This window comes from Penicillium coprophilum, assembly GCF_028826855.1.
Source record: "Penicillium coprophilum strain IBT 35676 chromosome Unknown utg000004l_segment0_segment0, whole genome shotgun sequence".
Classification (NCBI taxonomy): domain Eukaryota; kingdom Fungi; phylum Ascomycota; class Eurotiomycetes; order Eurotiales; family Aspergillaceae; genus Penicillium; species Penicillium coprophilum.
The window spans coordinates 7,368,299-7,388,841 of NW_026622723.1; the positions used below are offsets into that span (position 1 = coordinate 7,368,299).

Consider the following 20,543-nt stretch of genomic DNA (forward strand, 5'->3'; position numbering starts at 1 on the left):
TCTCTGTATTGAATATAGAGGCGGTTTATGTGTGTTATAATTTTCTAACCAGGTGGATTTTCGAGGGTAGCGGCTAGCTATATATAGTCTCAGACTATAAGTTAGTGTACGAAGCAAGGTGTAACAATGCTTTCAAGGTTGCTTCGGGTCTTTAGATATTCTTTACTTTCTTACTCTCTTACTCTCTTACTGTCCGTTAGATATCCCTTTTAGGGTTCGGGCAAATTTGCAAGGAAAATACGTCAATACCACGCACTATGATATCAAAATATTTCATACGAGAAGCTCAAAGAATCTGATCTTAGAGGTGAAGTTGAAGCTAGTCTGAAAAGATCGGATGACAAAAATGCCTCAGTTCATGGGTCTCATAGCCATTCTGACCCTCCGAGCATGTATTGACAGTGGTCTATAAATGGCCTATAAGATTCTTCTGGATCATCGGCATATTTGTCTCCTTTCACTATTTGCTGTTGATCAGATGAAATAAAACGTGTAATCGTCATACGGAACACGATACCTCCCGCCTTGGCAACACCAATGATAGTAGGGCCGGGACCGCATTTATGCATTTTCATACTCTCGACTCTCATCATCGTGCGCTTTCATGTCTCTCACATACTGATGGCTCCTCCGCCGTTCATATTTCAAGCCATAGCCATCTGACCGGCGAGGTTGACGCTCGGGATCCCCGGGCTAACTCCCTGATGGCGCCTTCGTTCCCGGATGCCTGGAAGTGAGTGCTTTCCCCTCGATTTGTGGACGGTGAACATTAACCAGTTGGGTGATACAGGACTGCGATAGAAGCTGAGAAGGAGCTTCTGCAATGTTTCTCGCAAGAACGGCGCACATTCGATGAATTCGAACATTTCCTTTCCGAGTCAGTGACGAGCCCCGCGCGCGCCGCCGCTCAAGGCTGATCTCTTTTCACATAGATTCCGGACCTCTTCTCAAAATGCAATCCTTCTCGACTTCAATGCTTCCCGCAAGGTCGATGTGGAGAGTCGCCTGTGGGATGCGCACTTGAAAGTGAACAATCGGTTTCGCAAGCAGTTGCTTCGTGTAAGTAAACCCGCCACCGGAACTTTTTTTAAGGGTGGATTCACTGACTGTGTTTGGGTGTCAATCAGTTTCGCGAAGAGCACGGCAAGAAAAAGCCAGTCGAGAGGCGCAAACTCGAACGCCATTATCTCGATTTCATCAAGTCAAGCCAGCGGTTTTACCGAGGATACATCCAGCATTTGTCGTCGCGATTTGGGGGGATTGTTGAGTTAGAGAGAGTTGCGCGCAAGTTCAATTTTGAGAGTAAGGCAGGCACACAAGCTGCGCGCCGCATTTTCAGACACGCTGACCGTGGTTATTCCTAGATCTGTCCGGTCAACCTCCTATCAAGCCCTCCAATGATCTGCGCAAGCTCATTCTCCAGTCATGTCACGCAACCCTTATCCGACTGGGAGACCTTTCTCGCTATCGCGAATCGGAACTTGTCAGCAAAGATCGCAATTGGGGCCCTGCCATCGGTTATTATGATTTGGCCTCGGTGATTAACCCTGCATCGGGTGCATCTCAGAACCAATTGGCAATTATCGCTCTCGCGGATGGAAATCATCTTCGTGCTACCTACCATCTCTACAGAGCTCTTTCAGCTCAAGAACCTCATCCTACTGCGAAGGGCAACCTGGAGATTGAATTCCGGAAAATTATGAGCGCCTGGGCTAAACGAGAGCTTATACGCCCTGAAGATGCCGGTATCCCTGGAAGGGCCTTGACTCCGTGGTTTCTCTACCTCCATGCTAAATGCTACAAGGGAACCGACTTCCCGGAGCACGATGAGTTGGAGAGTGAAGTTCTAAGCCAACTAGCAGTCGAGATCAGAGAACGATCACTAGAAGGGACACTTCAAAAGTTCTGTCTCATCAATATTGCAGCTGAGGATTTTGCCAAAGTCCGGTCTACTGGTAAGAGTTTGAACCCTTATCATTGCTCATGTATATGCTTACCAATCCCTCAGAGGAGTCCATTTTGGACGCACGCGTCTTTTTCCAGCGCATCAATGTAAAGACCTTTTTCACCTTACTGCAAATACTTTTGGTCGAATTAGAACGGACTGCTTCTTTTGAAGATCTAAACAGCAAAGATGCACTGCCTATTCCAGATAAAGTGTCTGTGGTTGCTCGCCGGATCTTGCCCGCGCTTCGCCATTACAGCTCCTGGCTACTCACAAACAGCCAGTCTCTTGTTGAACAGAAAGAGGAAAAGGATTCAGCGCTCTCGATTCAAATAAAAGAATTCTGGAAAATCTATGCCGGTACGCTGAGCCTGCTCGCATCCTCGTTCGATGTGGTCAGCCTTCCCGAGGTTGATTATTTATTGGAGGAAGACGAAGAAAGTCTTGGTTTTGCACCTCTGGATCAGGCTGCCACTTCTCGCCGATACGGTCGACGTGGTGATCAGTTAAAGCCCCGGATGCACGATCTTGGGATTGAGAGAAGTCACCCCAACATGGAAATGCTCTATCGAATTCGTGAATTCGTAATTGATGGACTCGACTTGGTTGTGAGAGGAGTACGTGAAAAGCTGTTAACATATTATAAACAAACAAACAGATTGCTGATCTCATTTAGAAAATCCCGGTGGCTCTTGTGGATAGTGAAGATAAGAAGACATTTATCTATCAGGAAGAGGATCTGCCTCCACAATTCTACTCTAGCCCTCATGGCCGCCAGCATGCACTTTCAACTGCGAGCATTGAGCGCGAGGATATTCCACAAGCCGCTCAAAATACATACCCTGCCGCAGAAGCCCAAAGTCTGTTCGGCGGTTCCCAATCTGCATCGGCATCCATGTCCGCCAACATGCATCAGATCGTCGAGGGTGTCGAGCGACTTGTTGACTCGGACACGTATGAAACCCCACCCAATGACCAATTTGCTTTCATGAGCACGGGAGAGATATCGACACCTACGCATGTCTCACCTCATATCAATGCTTACCCGTTCCGTGACGAAAACTCTCCACCTCTCACCACCCCAATAGCTCCTCCACCTGGGCTTGGCCCACCAGTCATGAATGCACCCGATTCTCTCAGAGCGCCGTCGGCTCAGTCATATACCTCACGGCCTGCCATACCCAGCCTTCCCAGCATTTGGACGCCGCTGAGAGACACCGCGCCTCCACGAACGCCTCCTGGCCTTGGCCCACAAGCTGGTCAGCAAGCTCCACTACACCACCTGGCTTCTGGAACTGCCGTGCCTTCTGAGCGCTCACCGTCGCAAGATCAGTTAGCAAATGAGCTCATGCTCCGACAGCACTTGATGACCCAGACGCAGTTTTCAAACTCGCTGGATGTAGGATCAATGCCCACACCGTGGGCCTCATCCAGCATGTCTCATGCTCGCCCTACCGCCGGCGGCTGGGACCATGGACGAGCGACATTCGGTGCCTTCGAAATCCCGAGCCAGCCAGCGCCCAGCAGCCTGGGACATCCCTCATGGGCCAATGATGCTTTCATCGCCAGCAGTCTCACTGGAGCAACTCCCTACAATTCCGGGATCGGAGGGCGCAAGCCTGGAACACAGCTTGGAGCAATCGGACAAACCCCACCCTGTGGCCAAGGCGGCTGATTCAGATATCCAAGCTCTCATTTTTTTAGTTCTTCTATGTGCATATGCATATTACACTACCAGCCGGGCAAGCTGCCAGAACAGTGCAACTCGACCTCCAGCTATCCTGGCGTGTACTGTGTTTTTCCATCAGCGTGGCCGCCTGTGTACCGCGAAGCGATTTTGCTTGCGTTGAGTCTACACATTCAAGCCTACCCTGGCAGTGTGCACCTTTACAACGACCAGGCGAGATTGTACTCCTAGCCAGTTCACAAGTGGCTGATGGCGCACTAGTCCTCTGGTGGCGAGGACACCGATGGTTAGTTCCCGTAAGAACTTCTTTGGTCCTTGCTCTCCTCGCAATTTGTTTGGACGGATACGTGCGTTCAACGACATGATCAATACGAGGATATGAACATGGGCATTCTGCCATTGGAGAAGACGCTTGTTTCGTTCTGTTTTCTGCCTTTTCTTCTTTTCATGCAATATGACCTGGAACCCTGTTCTCCCCATTCACCTTAGCCTTGTTTTCTTTCATTTTGTTAAAGAATCATGTGGCACGAATACGGTGATCTCTGCAATGGGTATGGGTTTGCAGGTTGCTTGGGGCCCATTACCCTTCTGACACCGTCGTGCTGGTCATTTAGGCAGTTTAAATTCAATTTTTCGTTTGATGTGCTTCTCTTCATAGTAGTTTACGGGGTGTATTTGTTCATGTGGATAAGTAAGGTAAATCGCCCGAATATGAATAGTTCATTCGTCAATTGGCCGAAATGAGAATAGTCACATATTATTTGAGGACAAGATTCTCAAGACAGTATGGTATTCGTTCGATTTTTCAGATAGTACGTTGAAGTCATCAAGTTTTAAGAAAAGGAAAAAAATTGGGTATAGAGGGTTGAATCATCCAAAGTCAGGTGGTGCCCATCCGGTTGTTGAACTGGATGGCACAAAATCTTCCAATAGTAGGTTGGGAGATGTGTTGAAGGTGGTTTGGTAGTCTATGCTTTTTTTTCGTAGCCTACATTATGAACGCTTAAGAGCGAGAGTAGGTCTGCTTGGGGGAAGGGTAGCTGCGGATTGAAAGATGTTAGCTAGTAAACTTGCAAGATATTACTTTGGCAAAACCCACGAAGGTCCAAGCTCCTGGATACTCTTGCTGGCGAGCCACTGGCCCATGTCGATGCTGTCATCAAGGGACTTGCCTGAGACGATACCGGCACAGAAACCACCGGCGAAAGCATCACTATAGGGGACATCGGTTAGTTAATTTGAATGTGACGTTGTTTAGATTAATATCACTTACCCAGCACCGTTGGTGTCGTTGATGGCCTCCTTGGAGATCTCGCGGACCTTGAACTCCTTCACCTCGACGACACCGGAAGCAGAGCCGACGGCGACGATGGTGGGGAGGGTGCCCTGGGTGACAATGGCAACACGAGGACGCTGGGTGTTCTTCTTGGGGAGCTGAGCGAGCTTCTTGGCGATCTCGGTGATATCCTCGGTGCCCCACTGGTGGCCCTCGGCGTAGGCAATAGCCTCAGTCTCGTTGCAGAAGGTGTAGTCGGTGTAGGGCAAAACGCTGTCAAGCTGGTCCTTGAAGAACTGGGCAATGAAAGGAGCAGAGATAGAGAGCATGAAAATCTGATGAAAATAAGTAAATTAGAAAAGAGATCCAATGGATCAGAATGCAATTGACATACCTTGTTCTTAGCGGCAGCCTCCTCACCAAGGGCGATGATGGCGGGCACGCAGACAGTCAGGTGATACCCACCGACGTAGTAGACCTGGGCCTTCTCAACCAGAGACCAAATCTCGGGCTGCTGGAGGTGCTCAAGCTTGTACTCGTTGGCAGCAGCGAGGTGGGTGCACATGCTGCGGTCGTGGCCAGTGATGACAACACCACACTTACCAGTGGGTTGGGCCTCATCAACACGGTACTCGGTGTGGACACCGGCCTCCTCGCAAGTCTTCTTGAGGATGTCACCGAACTTGTCCTTACCGATACAACCGATGTAAACAACGGACTGCTCAGGGAGCAGGTACTGGAAACATTGTTAATCTCAATCTTTCAAACCGTAGAAAGGGTTTTATGTATACCTGGGCACCACGAGCGGTGTTCTGAGCAGCACCACCGGGGATCAGCTTAGCGTCGCGGGCAAGCAGGTCCTCGTAAATACCCATGTGCTTGTCCTCAGCGAGGATAGCATCATTTGGCTTCAGCTCATACTTCTCGAGGAGAGCGGCATCGCTAAAAAAAAATAACATCAGCATCTAGCTCTTAGCATTCATTTACTTCAGGTTCATCCATACCCACGAGCCTGGATGTCTATAGTAATCCCGTTAGCATTTTAAAAATATGGCTAGATGATACTTATGATATTTCACATACCGAGGAGAGGGTTCTCCAGACACAGAAGAGGGTAACCTTGAGGAGCAGCCATTGTTATATGATTGATCAGAATGAGAATGGAATTGAAGTAAAAAAGGTGGGAAAGGTGGGAGGATATGGAGGATATGGAGGGGTTGGCAGAAAAGAGCGGACTGCGCATCCCCGGTCCACCGGTAATGGCCGACCTTGGGAGCTGCGCTATTCACAGCTCTTTGCTCCATACCTATATAAACCCAAAATGGCCGACCACGCTATGGATATCCCCCAGATTCTTCAATCTGCGAGCATCAATCACAACCCTGATCCAGTACATGACATCAATCCAGCCACGGCAGCTTCAGAAAAACAACCCGTCGTGGTTGGCCCGGACTCCGAAACAGCCAGCCTTGCCTCCGACATTGTCCATCCAAGCCGAGTAATTAGACCAGTCCACCGGCGACAGAATCTTCCTCCTCTTCCGGATCTGCGCTTCGAACAGAGCTATCTGGCCAGCATTAAGGATGCCGATACCTGGGGACGAGTGGCGTGGATTACTACTAGGGACCAGGTATGCGCTGCCGCCATTCAGTTGATCCCTTTGCAGTGTCAATTATCAAATCTTTGAAAACGCTTGGCTAACACTTAATCTTGTTCCCTTCTAGGTACTTCTTCCTCTGATCCAAGGAACCGTCTGGACACTCGCACTTTCAGGCTGGCGCTTCTGGAACCGCAATGCCTCAGTCAGCGGGCACACCCTTGGTAGTCGGATTCGCAGATGGTGGTACGAAGTGAACAACTGGCATGTACCGCAAATTGGCTCCGCCAGGGACCCCAAACTGGCATCGCAGGTCGAAGATGTGAGTACCTACTTCCCCAATCGTCGATTTCTCATCTGATCTCGACCAGAAGTGGCACAAGTGGAGAGGCTGACGCTCGAGGAGTTTTTGCAGTTTTACACGGCCCAGTTCTCCAATGCAGGCTCTGACTGAGGTTGTCTTTGCTCTGGATGCGACCTATTAGTATCTTAATTCAGGGGTCTGGCCACTGGCTTCTGTGTACACTGTATTGCTTGCATTTTTGGCGTTTGTGCTGTTGGAGGCGCCTGCTGTTGTTGATTCCCATTTGCATCTCTTATATCCCTTGACTCTACTATGCAGAAGATCATCTTATTTTTGCCATATATCTTATCGGTGTACCAGGTTGACTTCATGGGCTGTCAAATGGGACAAATCCGTATACATTTGTAGTGTTATCAACTGCGTATGCAACTCATTGCGCAATTGCTTTTGAGAAAGACCGTCTTTGTTTTGGCACCTCCATTTCATTACTTTGTATAACGTTTCAAGCTTCGGCCACCACACAGAGCTACTATAAAGTACAATTGCAATCCAAAAAGATCTATCTAGCAACAATTCGTAGAATGTACATTCCTGGCTGCTTTTTGGTCTCTTTCTCGCCTGGCTGAACCGAATTCAACCTCAAATGTTTCAATTTTGATTGATGCCGTTAGAAATAAATGGCGCAGCCACGACCGCTGGAGAATGGGTCGGAACTTGGGGTATCGGAGCAGAACGGTCTGAAGGTGCAATCATGGTCGGGGCCTGCTGCGCACCCGAGTTTAATTGATCGGTGAGTGTCGTCGGGGCTTGGGCGGAGGAAGTCAGTGCAGCTTCTACAGTATCCTTCATTTCGACATCTTCCGCAGGAGGTTTGTCAACCTGGACTTCCGGATTGCTAGATGCATCTCCCTTGCCATATCGAAGTTGCACGACAAGGCTTTCTGGCTCCTCATTGCCGGTTGACTCGTCTGAACTTGCTTCATTCTCTTCATCGTCGCCTTCAAAATCGTGCTCCAAATCGTCTTCAACGCCGTTCCATTCGTTGCCGCTTTCATTCGCGCTTGAATGTACTTCAGAAGCATCCTCCAAATCATCGGGGTCGTATCCAGAGTATCCGTTGGGGTGGGTCGAAGTTCGAGCTCTCTGCGGCCTGCTTACTTCTTCTTCTTCTTCGTCTTCATCGAACTCTTCATCAACTCCATCGCGTTGACCAGTCAGCAAAGCCTCACCATATAGGCCCCCGGCGCGAGATCGAATCTGCCTCCCACTTGCCGTGAATCGAGGGCGCCTAGACTCCGTGTAAGATTCTGTAGGAGCTGCGTTTCTTGTGGAGCGACGGGCGGAAGGCCCATCATCAGACAAGAAGTCTTCGTCTTCCGAGTACGTGTACTTCAGTTTCTTGCCGCGTGTACGACCTTCATACATAGAGAACCCAGGATCCGGACGAGTGAAGGTAGCTTTTCTTGCGAGACGATATTCCCGGCGTTTCCGTTTCTATTCATTTATTAGCAGACTCCAAATCACTTTTCAAATAAAATATCACCTCTTCGGATGCCTCAAATCGAGGAATAGAAGCGCGAATTCTCTCGCTGAGCTTCTTGGAGTTCGTGCCCTTTTCGCCCTCAAGTTTCTCCACGACAGCCTCCAGCTCGGGAATACTCCCTGCGATGCTCCACCAAGTGTTGTGTTTCAGGGCCGGGTTACTTTCGCGGTAGAGACGGAAGTGTGTATCATCATGCCCTTCGATAAGCCAATACCGACGTTTCAAGCTATCCCGACCCCATGGTTGGACAGACAATGGTTGATTAAGGTCATCATCGTGGCGCGCCTGCTTGTAGGATTCCTTGATTTTCGCCTGGACCGCCTCGGATGACGATAGTGACCACAGTATCAAGGACTTCAATAAGCGTACCTAAGAGGAGACGTGTCAGAATCACAAATTAGATGCCAGATCTTGAAAACATACACGTTCCACTGGGGACATGGTCGCAAAGCTGCGACCCCCATGAAGGGGGTTTTTGCCCTCCCATTCTTTTGGCCACTGCGACTGATGTGTATGAATTGCTTCTTCGAGGGGACGCGTAAAGTGATTTCGTCTGCATATTTCAATCATAGAAATTAGAACTCAAATTCACAACCGATAGCGCGAGGGGTAGAAAAAGCGCATCAAGCACTCCGCACGGTATCGGGCGACAGGTGGCGACCATACTCAACTTCCTTCTTGCGGTTCAGAACAAGCCCAAGTAATGCGCATAGAAGTCTTTCAATATATTCTCCAGGAGGAGATTCTTCAATTCCTTTCTCGATATCCTGTGGGCCATAGTGCGGAACTCCTTTAGGAAACACTTCATGAAAACGCGCGCGGAAAGCAACGATGAACTAATGATTGTGATAACTTAGCAAGCGTGTTCTATTGTTGATCTAACGCGTCATATACAAGTCCGTAGATCAAGTAGTGCGCGAAATCTTCCTGTAAAGTAGACTTACCGCGATATCGGGGTTGTCTGCCACGACGTATTCATGCGGAGGTGATGGTTCCCGTTTTGGTGGCGGCGTCTCAGACTCCTTCTTAAAGTACTTCGCGATACCAGTCGGATGATCAATCGCCATGGTAGCTTCGTCATCTGTCGGAGGTGCCGATGATAATGATGAAAGTTCTGAATCTGAAGGCATGGTGGAAGTGATGGGGTAGGTGACGAAGGAAGAAGTAAGTTGCGCGCAATGGAGCGTCACGTCTGCACCGAGCCTGCGCCCGAAGGGCAATTATTTAAAGGATTCAGGACACAACTACTCCCATTGTTTGTTAGTTTTTTATTACTGGGGCTTCTTGCAGTCTTCTAGAAGAGCATGTTTCAAACAAATGAGATATTGGCACGAGAGCGGCTTGGATTTTATAGATTTGGTATAGAGATAGAGCTCAAAAGAGCTGATGAGGGACTGATGAAGTCCATTGAATATTTCCAAACGAGCAACTAAGCTAAAGAAGTATGGCAGCCCTGTAAGTAATGGATGCGACTGGTTGAGACGGCTTTACATATTTGTTGCTTTCATACTATAAGTACGCGATGAGCATTGTCAACCATTTGATATAGATAACTGGAACACTTTGAGAGGCAAGTATGGCCCAACCCTGTTTGGATTCCATCTCATTGACATTGTTATCACATCAAAACCATACACGGAATCATGTAATATACAGAGACAGCCGTTTCGAGGTCCAAGGAAGAGTGAGAGTGACACGCCAGATAGGAGTCCTGGCGATATCAGGTCTTGGCAATCACGTGTATATGATGACATAATTTGCCCTCCCAAAATCTACAGGGCTTGCACTAAAATAGTATTTCAGGCAGAAAAATGAAATTATCTAGAGATTTCTGAGTAACAATATCTTCAAATAGTACATGCAGTTCAGTAGAGCCATATGGATTTACAAATACCTTATAAACCCAACCATTGAGGGCCTATTCTAGAAATGCCTGTGTTGCTGTAGTTCAGCCAATTCAAGTAAGCGACCATGCGCTATGCCCGATTGGGTTAGATTAGCGACCGCACCCTAAAGCCCACACAAGTCCCCGTGTCCGATGATTTCTCAACTCGTCAACGACAAGCCTATCTTCACTTCGAGGTACGACTACCACTTTCCGACGACATTTCTGTTCGGCTTCCATACTAACATAGGATCCTCGTATAGACAGTCGCCATGGGTCGTGTCATCCGCAACCAGAGGAAGGGCCGTGGCTCCATTTTCAGTGAGTGCGACCGCAAACCATCCCAGCACGAAATTTTGAGGCTGCGCAACCTGAGCAGCAAGGAGGAAACCAAGAGGACCATTGGAAAATCACACAGATTCGCAAGGAGATTGGAGTGCTGATATCGAATTTTTCTCTACTTTACAGCGGCCAACACCCGCCTGAACAAGGCCCCTGCCCAATTCCGGACTCTCGACTTCGCTGAGGCTCACGGTTACACCCGTGGTGTCGTCAAGGAGATCATCCACGATGCCGGCCGTGGTGCTCCTCTCGCCAAGGTCCAGTTCCGCCACCCCTACAAGTTCAAGATGATCACCGAGACCTTCATCGCCAACGAGGGCATGTACACCGGCCAGTTCATCTACGCCGGTAAGAACGCTGCCCTGACCGTCGGCAACGTCCTTCCCCTCGCCTCTATGCCCGAGGGTACCGTCATCACCAACGTCGAGGAGAAGGCTGGTGACCGTGGTGCGCTCGGCCGTACCTCCGGTAACTACGTTACCGTTATTGGCCACAACCCCGAGGATGGCAAGACCCGTGTCAAGCTCCCCTCCGGTGCCAAGAAGGTCATCAAGAACACTGCCCGCGGTATGGTTGGTATCGTTGCCGGTGGTGGCCGTACCGACAAGCCTTTGCTCAAGGCTGGTCGTGCCAAGCACAAGTTCGCTGTCAAGCGCAACTCTTGGCCCAAGACTCGTGGTGTTGCCATGAACCCCGTCGATCACGTAAGTTTCGGTCCAAACACAGATTCGATAACATATAGGACTGCAATTTCTAACATATTTTTCTACAGCCTCACGGTGGTGGTAACCACCAGCACATCGGTAAGGCCTCGACCATCTCCCGCTACGCTACCCAGGGTCAAAAGGCTGGTCTCATTGCCGCCCGCAGAACCGGTCTGCTCCGCGGTACCCAGAAGACCAAGGATTAAGGGTGCTTTTTCTTGGAGTTATTCTTGTGACGGGTTGAAAATGGAATTCTGCTATGAGACAAATGTACTTAGGCGCCTGCGGATGAGCGTCTCATGCGCCCTTAGCGAATTAAGGTTGTGGACACTATCCTTTTTCTTGTCGAACAAATCAAAGGGTGATGGAAAGGGGCCCGGGGTTGGCCTCTACAGGGCAGAAACGAAATCAAAAAGCCTTTGAGGCTGTGGAATGATACACCTTTAAATTTTTTATCGTTCCTGTCCATCACCCTAGTAGATCCTACATTCTGCCGTAACTCAATTGCATACACATTTCGCTGCACAGTCGTTGTCACCACGCCATATTACCGATGCCATGCAACAGTGAAGCCCAATGATTTCTTTCCATGAATTGTACCATTTCAGTTCAAGGTCGTGTTGGTACGCTATATGATGGGCCCGGTCCCTTCAGCGTTGACTATATACTATACTTCGAGCACATCACAGTAATGCAGTCTAGTAAAAATAAAAACAAGCATTTGGAATAGGGACAAGATGATTTACACCCTTAAAAATGTTATATACGCTGTACGCTACATCAATAATGATATGTGGGCACAACAGCCGTGCAATCGGAGACAACCTAGATGCCTGGACTGTATATGGACCTCCGTTGTCTACAAATTATCAGAAAATCATAGCTCGGGTGTGGTTCATTTCATGAAGTTGATTGCAGGTGAAGTAGGCGCTCGCAGATGTAGATCATTGATAGGTCGAAAAAAAATCCATGTATTTAGTCCTCGGCTTCCCCTTATATTTCCTCTCTCAAAACTTCCTCAGCTCTATCTTGTAAAAGAACCACTAGAACATTGTCAACATGTCATCGCCGCTTGATGAAGAGGCTATGAGTCAGCTACAGTCTCAACATTCAGAGCTGCTAGACAAGATCGACGAGCTGCGTGCTATTGGAGTTGGAGGCCTTGTGGAGCTGCCTCAAATTATTGTTTGTGGTAATCAGTCTAGCGGAAAAAGCTCTGTACTGGAGGCAATCTCGCGAGTGCGCTTTCCATCCAAGAGTAATATTTGCACTCGGTTCGCGACTGAGATTATTCTTCGCCGAAGCCCTCATGAAAAAATCAAAGTTTCCATTGAGCCTGGAGATTCCAGGAAAGACGAGCAGGAACAACAGCGCCTCCGAGCCTTCACCTCCGCGTCCTTCTCATCTAGTGCAGACCTTCCTGCGCTGATTGAAAAAGCGAAAGAATGCATGGGACTTTCTAGCACCGATACTTCGACCACAGGATTTAGCGACGACGTCCTTAAAGTCGAGATCTCGGGCCCTGAAAAGCCAGAGCTGACTCTGGTCGACCTTCCGGGCCTCCACTACTCTAGTAGCAGCGAACAAAACGCGCAAGGAATGGAGATAGTTCAAAATCTGACAGAAAAGTACATGAAAAGCTCCCGGAGTATCATTCTGGCTGTCATCAGTGCAAGGGCCGATTACCATATCCAGAAGGTGTTGAATATCGCGCAGGCTTTTGATCCCAAATACGAGAGAGTCCTTGGCATTGTCACGCAGCCTGATATCCCCGAAGCGGGCTCGGAGGAACAAGAAACTTATGTGCAATTCGTCAAGAACGAAAAAGTCAAGCTACAACTAGGCTGGCATGTACTGCGCAACCGCTCGTTTGAGACGCGCGACATTTCCGATGATGCACGAGATATTCAAGAAAAGGAGTTCTTTGAAAGGGGACGATGGGCTTCCCTCCCTCGAGACCAAGTTGGGATTGAAAGTCTGAGACGCCGTCTCAGCAAGATCCTACTTGGTCATGTCCGTCGCAATCTTCCTGGCCTCATTGCGGACATACAAGAAAGGATTGCTCGTAACGAGCAGACACTGGCAAAAATGGGTGTACCGCGCACAACTCTTCAGGAGCAACGCCACTTTCTTGTCGACATTAGTAGCAGATTTGCACGAATCACAAACCAGGCCTTGAATGGATCGTACGTCGATGAATTTTTCGGTGGATTCAAAGATCATACGGCGACCACAGAAGAAATCCCTTTCCGCCGACTGCGGGCGGTCATCCGTGAGCTTAATGAGTGCTTTGCTGAAGCGATGAGCATTCGCGGGAATCGACGAATCATTAATTTCCCTGGACAGCCATGTCTTGTCGAGAACGTCGACCAAGAGAGGTCCAAGCCTTATATGGATAATTGGACACCGCTCTACATTTCCCAGGAGTCTCTTGTGAGTGAGATCAAAGAACAGGCCCGGCAAAGCCGAGGAATCGAGCTACCAGGTAGTGCAAACCAGCTGCTCGTAGGAAGTTTGTTCAGGGACCAGTGCGAGCCCTGGGAAGCAGTTGCAAAATCTCATCTGTTGAATACATGGGATTCGGTCGAGTACTTTATCCAGCTGGTACTGAAGAACCTTACGGACGATCATACCCGGCCCCTGCTCATGCGACACCTCATCGGGCCGGAAATGGAGAAAATGAAGGAGTCTTTGTTAGAAAAGCTCAGCGAGTTAACCTCGTACACCAAAAGAGGCCATCCGCTGCCTGTGGGGAAATCATTTCTCAGCAAGATCCAGGAGTCCAGAAAAAATCGACAGGTCTCTGCGTTAAAAAGAAACCTCAACTTGTCTGGATCTTTCCCTGCAGCAGGAGAGGATACTCGGAACACTTTTGATGTCCGAGATCTGGAGCAAGCAGCATCTCAGCTACAGTCATCCAGCGATCAGTTTGCGGCAGCAGAGATTATTGATCAAATGCAGGCCTACTACGAGGTGAGTTGGAAATGCTTATTGAGAATGAGATATCGGGTAATTCTAACTGGGCACATTTGCAGACTGCAATCGTGACATTTGTCGATAATGTTGCCATATTGGCTATCGAAAATTGCCTTCTTTGCCCTCTGGAGCACATCTTCACCGGCAAGACTGTACTTAGTATGGATGATCAGCAGGTTCAAGAAATTGCAGCAGAACCATCGAACATTCAGAAGGATCGGGAACGTCTCAATGAAGAGCTCGAAAAGCTACGAAAGGGAAACCAGACTCTCAATGCCTTCAGTACGGCGGACTCTTTGCTGCGTGCTCGTCCTATCTTGGGTATTTACATTCCATATATCGGTTCATGAAGTCACAGACTCACCGGAACATCATTTCAGCAGGACTGTCAAAACCTCGAACTCAGACTCCAAAACTTACAGACACGGCTCGTATAACTCAGGCGGCGCCCAACACTCCTCGGCCTGGTCTGTTCCCGCAAGTTTCAACTGCTCCCACTGGTAGGTACCACTTCCAGATACTATGTGATACGCGCAAACGCTAATTGTTCGACTAGGAGCGGCCGCGGCTCCTTTGCCGACCCTCCCTTCAAATCAAAATAAAGGAGGCTTTGGTACAAGTCGGAGTTCTCTATTCTCTTCCAGTCCGGGCATACAAAATGGCGGGTTGGGACATAACAACAATGCAGCCACTGCCACATCCAACCCGTCGAATCCAGTGCCTTCTCAAAACTGGGGGACCGGGAATGCATCTGGATTCACGGGTAATGGGGGGTTCGGTTCGAACAATCAAGGGTTTGGTTCGAACAAAGGCTTTGGCTCGTTGTCTTCTCCATTTGGAAGTTCGACTAACCCAACTCCCACGAAGGACGTGAGACCTCACTTTGACGAGAAAAAATTCCCAGATACCCAAGGACCCAAGCAATTGTAAGTTGGAGGATGAGCGAGAAGGGTCGTTCTAATTTTTTGGTCGCTTTGTACAGATATGTGGCGAAAGATCATCTCTTACCTCCTACAATGGACTGTTATCAAAGTATTTGCTATATATCTCCATTTAATGGATATTCCCATGAGGTTTGTAAATCCTTCGCATCTGTTGAGATTTAGTGAATGCTTAATACTATATTAAAAAAGAAAAGATATTGACAACTTGGCTAGGAGCTCCGACTAGGGGACTATGCGCGAAGAGGCCTATATGTCCCGGCTTCGTCCTTCGGCTCACGAAGGCCGTACTAGCTTGGAAGCAAATTCATCTGGTCTAAATGATGGATTTTCGATTGAAACCCTGTCATGTTCTATTCCAGTCTATTCTTTTCATTTCAATTTTTTTTTGTTGAATATATATATAGTCGGGTCACGTTTGTATATACATAATGAGAACCAGAAAGAAGATAGACATGCAAGTAGAACGACCTGAAGAGAAATTGAAAGGGTTGACATCAGATCTGAGATGCCAGGGAAATCATTTGACCCAACATATACATATTACATGATATGGATGTGTACCGTACCCATCGACCTGGTAGGTGATGGAGGTATTGGGAGTCAATCGGGATGGTGATTGGTCAATTTGAGATCAACCACCTGGACCTCGAGAGGTTCCCTGAGACTTCACCTTACCTGGAATTTGACACCACAATGAACACAAAAGGTTGAAAATATCTATATTTTGAGAACCCGATGAATACCATAAATATGACAGATTTATCCAAGCCCCAAGAGATCCCCCGACTCAGTCCCGATCCCCTCACCGATACGAAACGGTGGCAAGCCATCTCAACCCGCGACATCACAGCCAATAGTTTCGTCTACGCCGTCCTCACCACCAAAATATACTGCCGCCCTTCATGCCCAGCACGCCTAGCCCGCCGCGCCAATGTCCAATTTTATGATACCCCTCCGCAAGCAGAGAAAGCAGGCTTCCGACCCTGCAAGCGCTGTCGGCCGCATTTGGGTCAGACGGCGGCTCAAAGCAACCCACAAACTACCATGATTAAAAATGCCTGCGAGTCAATCCGGAACATTCTGACGGCAGGGCTGAAACCAAAGTTAAAAGATCTGGCGGCTGAGGCTGGCCTGACACCCAGTCATTTCCATCGCGTGTTTAAGAAACATGTGGGCGTGACGCCCGGTCAATATGTAGAAAGCCTTATGCAGAGCAACCTGCACTCGCCCGACTCATCACCCAATGCTTTTTCTGGGGTTGAAACACCGCGCTTCGCCTCTGATAGGGGTGAGATGTTGGATCTAGATAGGAATAGTGAGAAAGAGGCTGGTCTATCGGCGGCTGGGGACGAAATCCCATTGATGGGTGGCTGGAATGAGTTCGATGCACTGCTGGCGGAATCAGAACAAACGTGGGTGCCTGATTCATTATCTATTGACCCTCAGATGATTCTGGCTGAGTGGTGATATATTTTTCACCCAATTTCTGGTATGGATATTTGAAAAGAAGCAGTATCTATCTCCACCAATAATGTACTCCGTAACCTCATGTCAATTGGATGGAAATCAACAGGATTTAAGCCGTTTTTGATTTAAATTGGCATTGGCATTGCGGCGATGCAATATCCACTGATAGTCATTGGATCTTGAATCTGGTCCTCAATGGGCCCATTTGCATCAACTGAAACAGAATTGAAACCCGTTTTTTTCAAGCCATCGCATGCACCGACCTCGGGAGTGTACGGTATTACCCCTTATCTCGTATATTTCAAGATTTCCATAGTTGATAAGGGTCTTACACATGTATCCATAGTACGATACTGGACCTGTTCTGGAGTGGCAATAAGATAATTATAGTAATCAAACCCACAAGCCAATGGGATCTGGTGGCTCTCCACTACATCCACTAACGCGTGTCACGGCTCTAACCAATTTCCTCCCCTGGTCTCAGGCTATTTTAGTGTCAAACTTCATACGGATACGGAGTCCGTTGACAGATAATACAGTCACGTCTTCAATTTTTGTAGGTACATACATACAAATGATATAAGAATTGAAAGAATACTTTATACAATGCCCCCGGTCTTTCTCCACTGATTGACAAGATTGACAGGATCGGCATTACTGCATGCATAAATTGTATTTATTGTGACCTAAACCTATTGCCCTCGCTATAATTCCCTACCATTTTATCATAATTGCGTGCCCCATGATTTAATCTAATTTCCAACCTCCCGAGGTACTTGCCCCCTCTTTTCTTCTACATTCTACTTGAACATTCCCTTGACTCCTTTTTTTTTTATCTCACACAATCGCTGGTTTCGATTATTCTTCCATTCTACATACCAACATGCACGTGAACAAGAGGATCGGCCGATTCAAACAATGGGCTGGAGAACGCATGGGTGGGGAGGCCAAGACCTGTCTCTCTGATGATTTCAAGGCAATGGAGACGGAGATGGGGGTGCGACATGAAGGTAGGAACTACGCTTCGCACCTATATTTGATCCATATCTAACCTCTCTCTAGGTGTTGATCGCATTCATAAATCCATGACCTCTTATGTGAAGGCTATCTCGAAGCGCAATGAGGGAGATGACAAAGAGAAGACCCTCCCAATTGCCCATTTGGGAAGCAGCATGGTGGCCCACGGCGAAGACTTTGATGGGAACTCGGAATACGGCCAATGTCTGATCAGTGAGTTCTGAAGAAGAGCCCGGGGAACGTGGGAGAGGAATTGCATCACTAACAATTCGATTAGTGTTTGGACGCACCGAAGAACGCATTGCGCGCATCCAAGAAAGCTACATCGCGCAGGCGACTTCAAGCTGGCTTGAGTCCCTCGAAAGATCCCTGACTCAAATGAAAGACTTGCAGGTACGCCTTTTGATTTGAACGTTCATCGAAGGTTGACAAACCACGTATTAACCTGCCTCTTAGCACGCTCGCAAGAAGCTTGACAGCCGTCGGCTGGCATACGACACTTCTCTCTCTAAGATGGAGAAGGCTAAGAAGGAGGACTTCCGCGTGGAGGAAGAACTGCGTTCACAAAAAGTCAAGTACGAGGAAGCTAGCGACGACGTGCTGCGTCGCATGCAGGACATTAGAGAAGCCGAATCCGACAATGTCATGGACATGGGGGCGTTTTTGGACGCCCAGCTTGAATACCATGAACGGTCCCGTGAGGCCCTCCTGCTGCTGAAGAATGAATGGGCTGGGTAAGCATTGGTCTTGACCGCTGCATCTCGTGGATACTAACACTGAAATAGGAACGGCCAAGCGCTAGCCCCTCCCCGCCGTCCAACCCGTCCTCGTTCCAACACTGCCCACTCGTACCAGGAACGGTATGAGCCGTTGCAGGAGGAGTCGATCAATGCCACGGAGATTCGGCCTACCATCCGATCAACCAGATCTAATACGAAACTATACACCGAGTCGCCCCCGCGAGAGACCTATGGGAGTACCAGTGGGGCCACACGCCCCGTTCTCAGCAGAGTTCCCACCTTCGAAGGCCCAGCTCAACTGCGACAAGAACAATCGCCAGTTGCATCGCAGTGGATTCAGCAGCGAACTGCCAGCGAGAATCTGGCTGGGTTTGGACGTCGAGGCAGCACTCAAGTAGGGGGTCGAATCTCCGCCGATCCTTATGCCGACTCCGAAGAGGTCAGCTCATATGGCCGTTCTAGTCCCGAGCGGATGTTTAGCGGGGGCAGGTCTATCTCACCCGCAACATCTCATGGCAGCGCAGTATCCCGGAGACCCAGTGCAAACAACTTGAACACTATTGGATTGAAAAAGGCTCCTCCACCACCTCCACCATCTCGTGCCAAGAAGCCCCCTCCACCTCCACCCATCAAGCGGTCCCTTCTTGCTGCACCAAATGCGTAAGGGAACGTTCTGAAAGTGCCTCTTACGTTTGTTATTGATCATGAGCATGGGATTTTGGAGTTTGGGAGCTTATGATCGGTTGTGGTGGTGATACCTATTATCATTCCGTCGCTAATCCCCTGAGTCTTACATGGGATCGTCCTCTCCTTTTTGATTGTTCTTTCTTCTTTCTGGTTTGCTTTGCCGTGGTGGTCCCCGTGGAGGTCGGGAGTATACCCCGGCTACTATTATTCTCAATACAGAGTTAGTAAGATGATGACAAACATGGATATGGGTGTCTTGTAGCGAATAGGTAAAACCATCCAAGCCTTTATTCGCGTTTCAAGAGTGTAAACAGTCTGAGAATTGCCTGAGCTAGCTTTACCATTTTGGGTCTAGTGTCTCAACACCCGACATAGAAGACTCCCGAGGTCGTTTCCATCGCTGGTCCTCCGCCTGTATCGCTTTTCCATTCTTCCTGCATGATAGACGAAGAAAAAGAAACGGGTCTAGCGAACTCCCGGTTTCCATGTTTCTGATTAAAGTACAAGCACGGCGCGTTAATGACTGTGCTACTGGGTCAATGACAAGTGGCTGCGCCAAACGTACTGGACTTGGAAGTTAAACAAACCTCAATCTACTGATAGGTAAGCTGATACATAGGTACTCCCGAGGTTATATTCTAGTTGTAATTTAGATATGATCTTCCATCGTGTACTCCGTACGGAGAACGGAGTAGATACCCGTTGACAGCAAGGGTGGACCCGGGTATACGATGTATTGTCATTTTCCTTGTGACAGCAAGAAAAGCAAATCACTACATTCAGTGCTTTACTCGAATCGAAGAAAGCAAATGCTCGACCCAGACTAAATTCATTCTTCTCTCACAACACCAGTACTCCGTAGACTTATCCCAAACCGGTACGGTACCAGAGCTGCGCTGCCCCAGGCTACAATTCAGCACGGAATCACGTGACTGCTGACAAAGGTCCTTTGCAAAAAACTCCTTGCCAGGCTGTTGTCAGTCCTTTGCTCTGAGCACCCAGATTTCCCCGAGCCTGTCGCGCAACTCCGTTCCCTCATCTCCATTTTCATCCATCCACTTTTTGAACGCGCCATCCCAACGCGCCTTCAACTTTTGAGTTCCCTCCCCACCCTGCTTTACCCCGGGAACTCGCCTTTTTACTCGCTTTCTTTGACTCCCTTGTCCCTGAAAGTACCCGCTCCCCCCATCGCATCGGAAGCTCCGACCACGGCCCCAAACATCACGCTTTCCATCGCCAAGCATCCCATACAGTCGCCCACTGATCGCATTCACCATAAACAAGCTCACCCCACACTGTTGCTTGCCATTATCTCGATCGCGATCGCCCTTCTCTTCCCCACGCGACTTGGCAATTGATACTAGGTGGAGACCGTGACTTGCCACAACTCCGCATCGACCTTGACATTGCCCCCAACCTACCTCACTTG

General features: G+C 48.7%; 9 protein-coding genes across 9 annotated transcripts; 6 read left to right on the forward strand and 3 right to left on the reverse strand.

Moving 5' to 3' along the window:
• Positions 1-563: 563 nt before the first annotated feature.
• N7500_007211 (uncharacterized protein) lies at positions 564-3,620 on the forward strand (the record flags this gene model as incomplete). Its single annotated transcript, XM_056678355.1, has 7 exons — positions 564-733; positions 791-877; positions 933-1,059; positions 1,128-1,302; positions 1,365-1,955; positions 2,009-2,562; positions 2,622-3,620. The coding sequence occupies 7 exons, from the start codon at positions 564-566 to the stop codon at positions 3,618-3,620; spliced, it is 2,703 nt and encodes a 900-aa protein (XP_056533355.1).
• Positions 3,621-3,797: 177 nt separating this feature from the next.
• On the reverse strand, positions 3,798-3,995 carry N7500_007212 (uncharacterized protein; the record flags this gene model as incomplete). Its single annotated transcript, XM_056678356.1, has 1 exon — positions 3,798-3,995. The coding sequence occupies one exon, from the start codon at positions 3,993-3,995 to the stop codon at positions 3,798-3,800; it is 198 nt and encodes a 65-aa protein (XP_056533356.1).
• A 640-nt stretch (positions 3,996-4,635) lies between these two features.
• Positions 4,636-6,043, reverse strand: N7500_007213 (adenosine kinase; the record flags this gene model as incomplete). Its single annotated transcript, XM_056678357.1, has 7 exons — positions 4,636-4,672; positions 4,732-4,845; positions 4,906-5,243; positions 5,303-5,644; positions 5,700-5,850; positions 5,913-5,928; positions 5,992-6,043. The coding sequence occupies 7 exons, from the start codon at positions 6,041-6,043 to the stop codon at positions 4,636-4,638; spliced, it is 1,050 nt and encodes a 349-aa protein (XP_056533357.1).
• Positions 6,044-6,229: 186 nt separating this feature from the next.
• N7500_007214 (DUF1770 domain-containing protein) lies at positions 6,230-6,866 on the forward strand (the record flags this gene model as incomplete). The annotated part of the gene is made up of 2 exons (XM_056678358.1): positions 6,230-6,538; positions 6,633-6,866. The coding sequence occupies 2 exons, from the start codon at positions 6,230-6,232 to the stop codon at positions 6,864-6,866; spliced, it is 543 nt and encodes a 180-aa protein (XP_056533358.1).
• Positions 6,867-7,457: 591 nt separating this feature from the next.
• N7500_007215 (uncharacterized protein) lies at positions 7,458-9,482 on the reverse strand (the record flags this gene model as incomplete). The annotated part of the gene is made up of 5 exons (XM_056678359.1): positions 7,458-8,303; positions 8,353-8,721; positions 8,776-8,905; positions 9,019-9,188; positions 9,297-9,482. The coding sequence occupies 5 exons, from the start codon at positions 9,480-9,482 to the stop codon at positions 7,458-7,460; spliced, it is 1,701 nt and encodes a 566-aa protein (XP_056533359.1).
• An 841-nt stretch (positions 9,483-10,323) lies between these two features.
• On the forward strand, positions 10,324-11,489 carry N7500_007216 (60S ribosomal uL2 domain-containing protein; the record flags this gene model as incomplete). The annotated part of the gene is made up of 5 exons (XM_056678360.1): positions 10,324-10,342; positions 10,418-10,434; positions 10,501-10,558; positions 10,706-11,283; positions 11,352-11,489. 5 exons carry the CDS (start codon positions 10,324-10,326, stop codon positions 11,487-11,489), a joined length of 810 nt encoding a protein of 269 aa, XP_056533360.1.
• An 853-nt stretch (positions 11,490-12,342) lies between these two features.
• Positions 12,343-15,189, forward strand: N7500_007217 (Dynamin; the record flags this gene model as incomplete). The annotated part of the gene is made up of 4 exons (XM_056678361.1): positions 12,343-14,256; positions 14,319-14,580; positions 14,640-14,759; positions 14,816-15,189. 4 exons carry the CDS (start codon positions 12,343-12,345, stop codon positions 15,187-15,189), a joined length of 2,670 nt encoding a protein of 889 aa, XP_056533361.1.
• Positions 15,190-15,953: 764 nt separating this feature from the next.
• mpt (putative DNA repair and transcription factor Ada) lies at positions 15,954-16,670 on the forward strand (the record flags this gene model as incomplete). Its single annotated transcript, XM_056678362.1, has 1 exon — positions 15,954-16,670. The coding sequence occupies one exon, from the start codon at positions 15,954-15,956 to the stop codon at positions 16,668-16,670; it is 717 nt and encodes a 238-aa protein (XP_056533362.1).
• An 883-nt stretch (positions 16,671-17,553) lies between these two features.
• On the forward strand, positions 17,554-20,472 carry N7500_007219 (uncharacterized protein; the record flags this gene model as incomplete). The annotated part of the gene is made up of 7 exons (XM_056678363.1): positions 17,554-17,680; positions 17,733-17,900; positions 17,965-18,080; positions 18,144-18,421; positions 18,473-19,087; positions 19,977-20,042; positions 20,085-20,472. The coding sequence occupies 7 exons, from the start codon at positions 17,554-17,556 to the stop codon at positions 20,470-20,472; spliced, it is 1,758 nt and encodes a 585-aa protein (XP_056533363.1).
• Between the last annotated feature and the right edge of the window lie 71 nt (positions 20,473-20,543).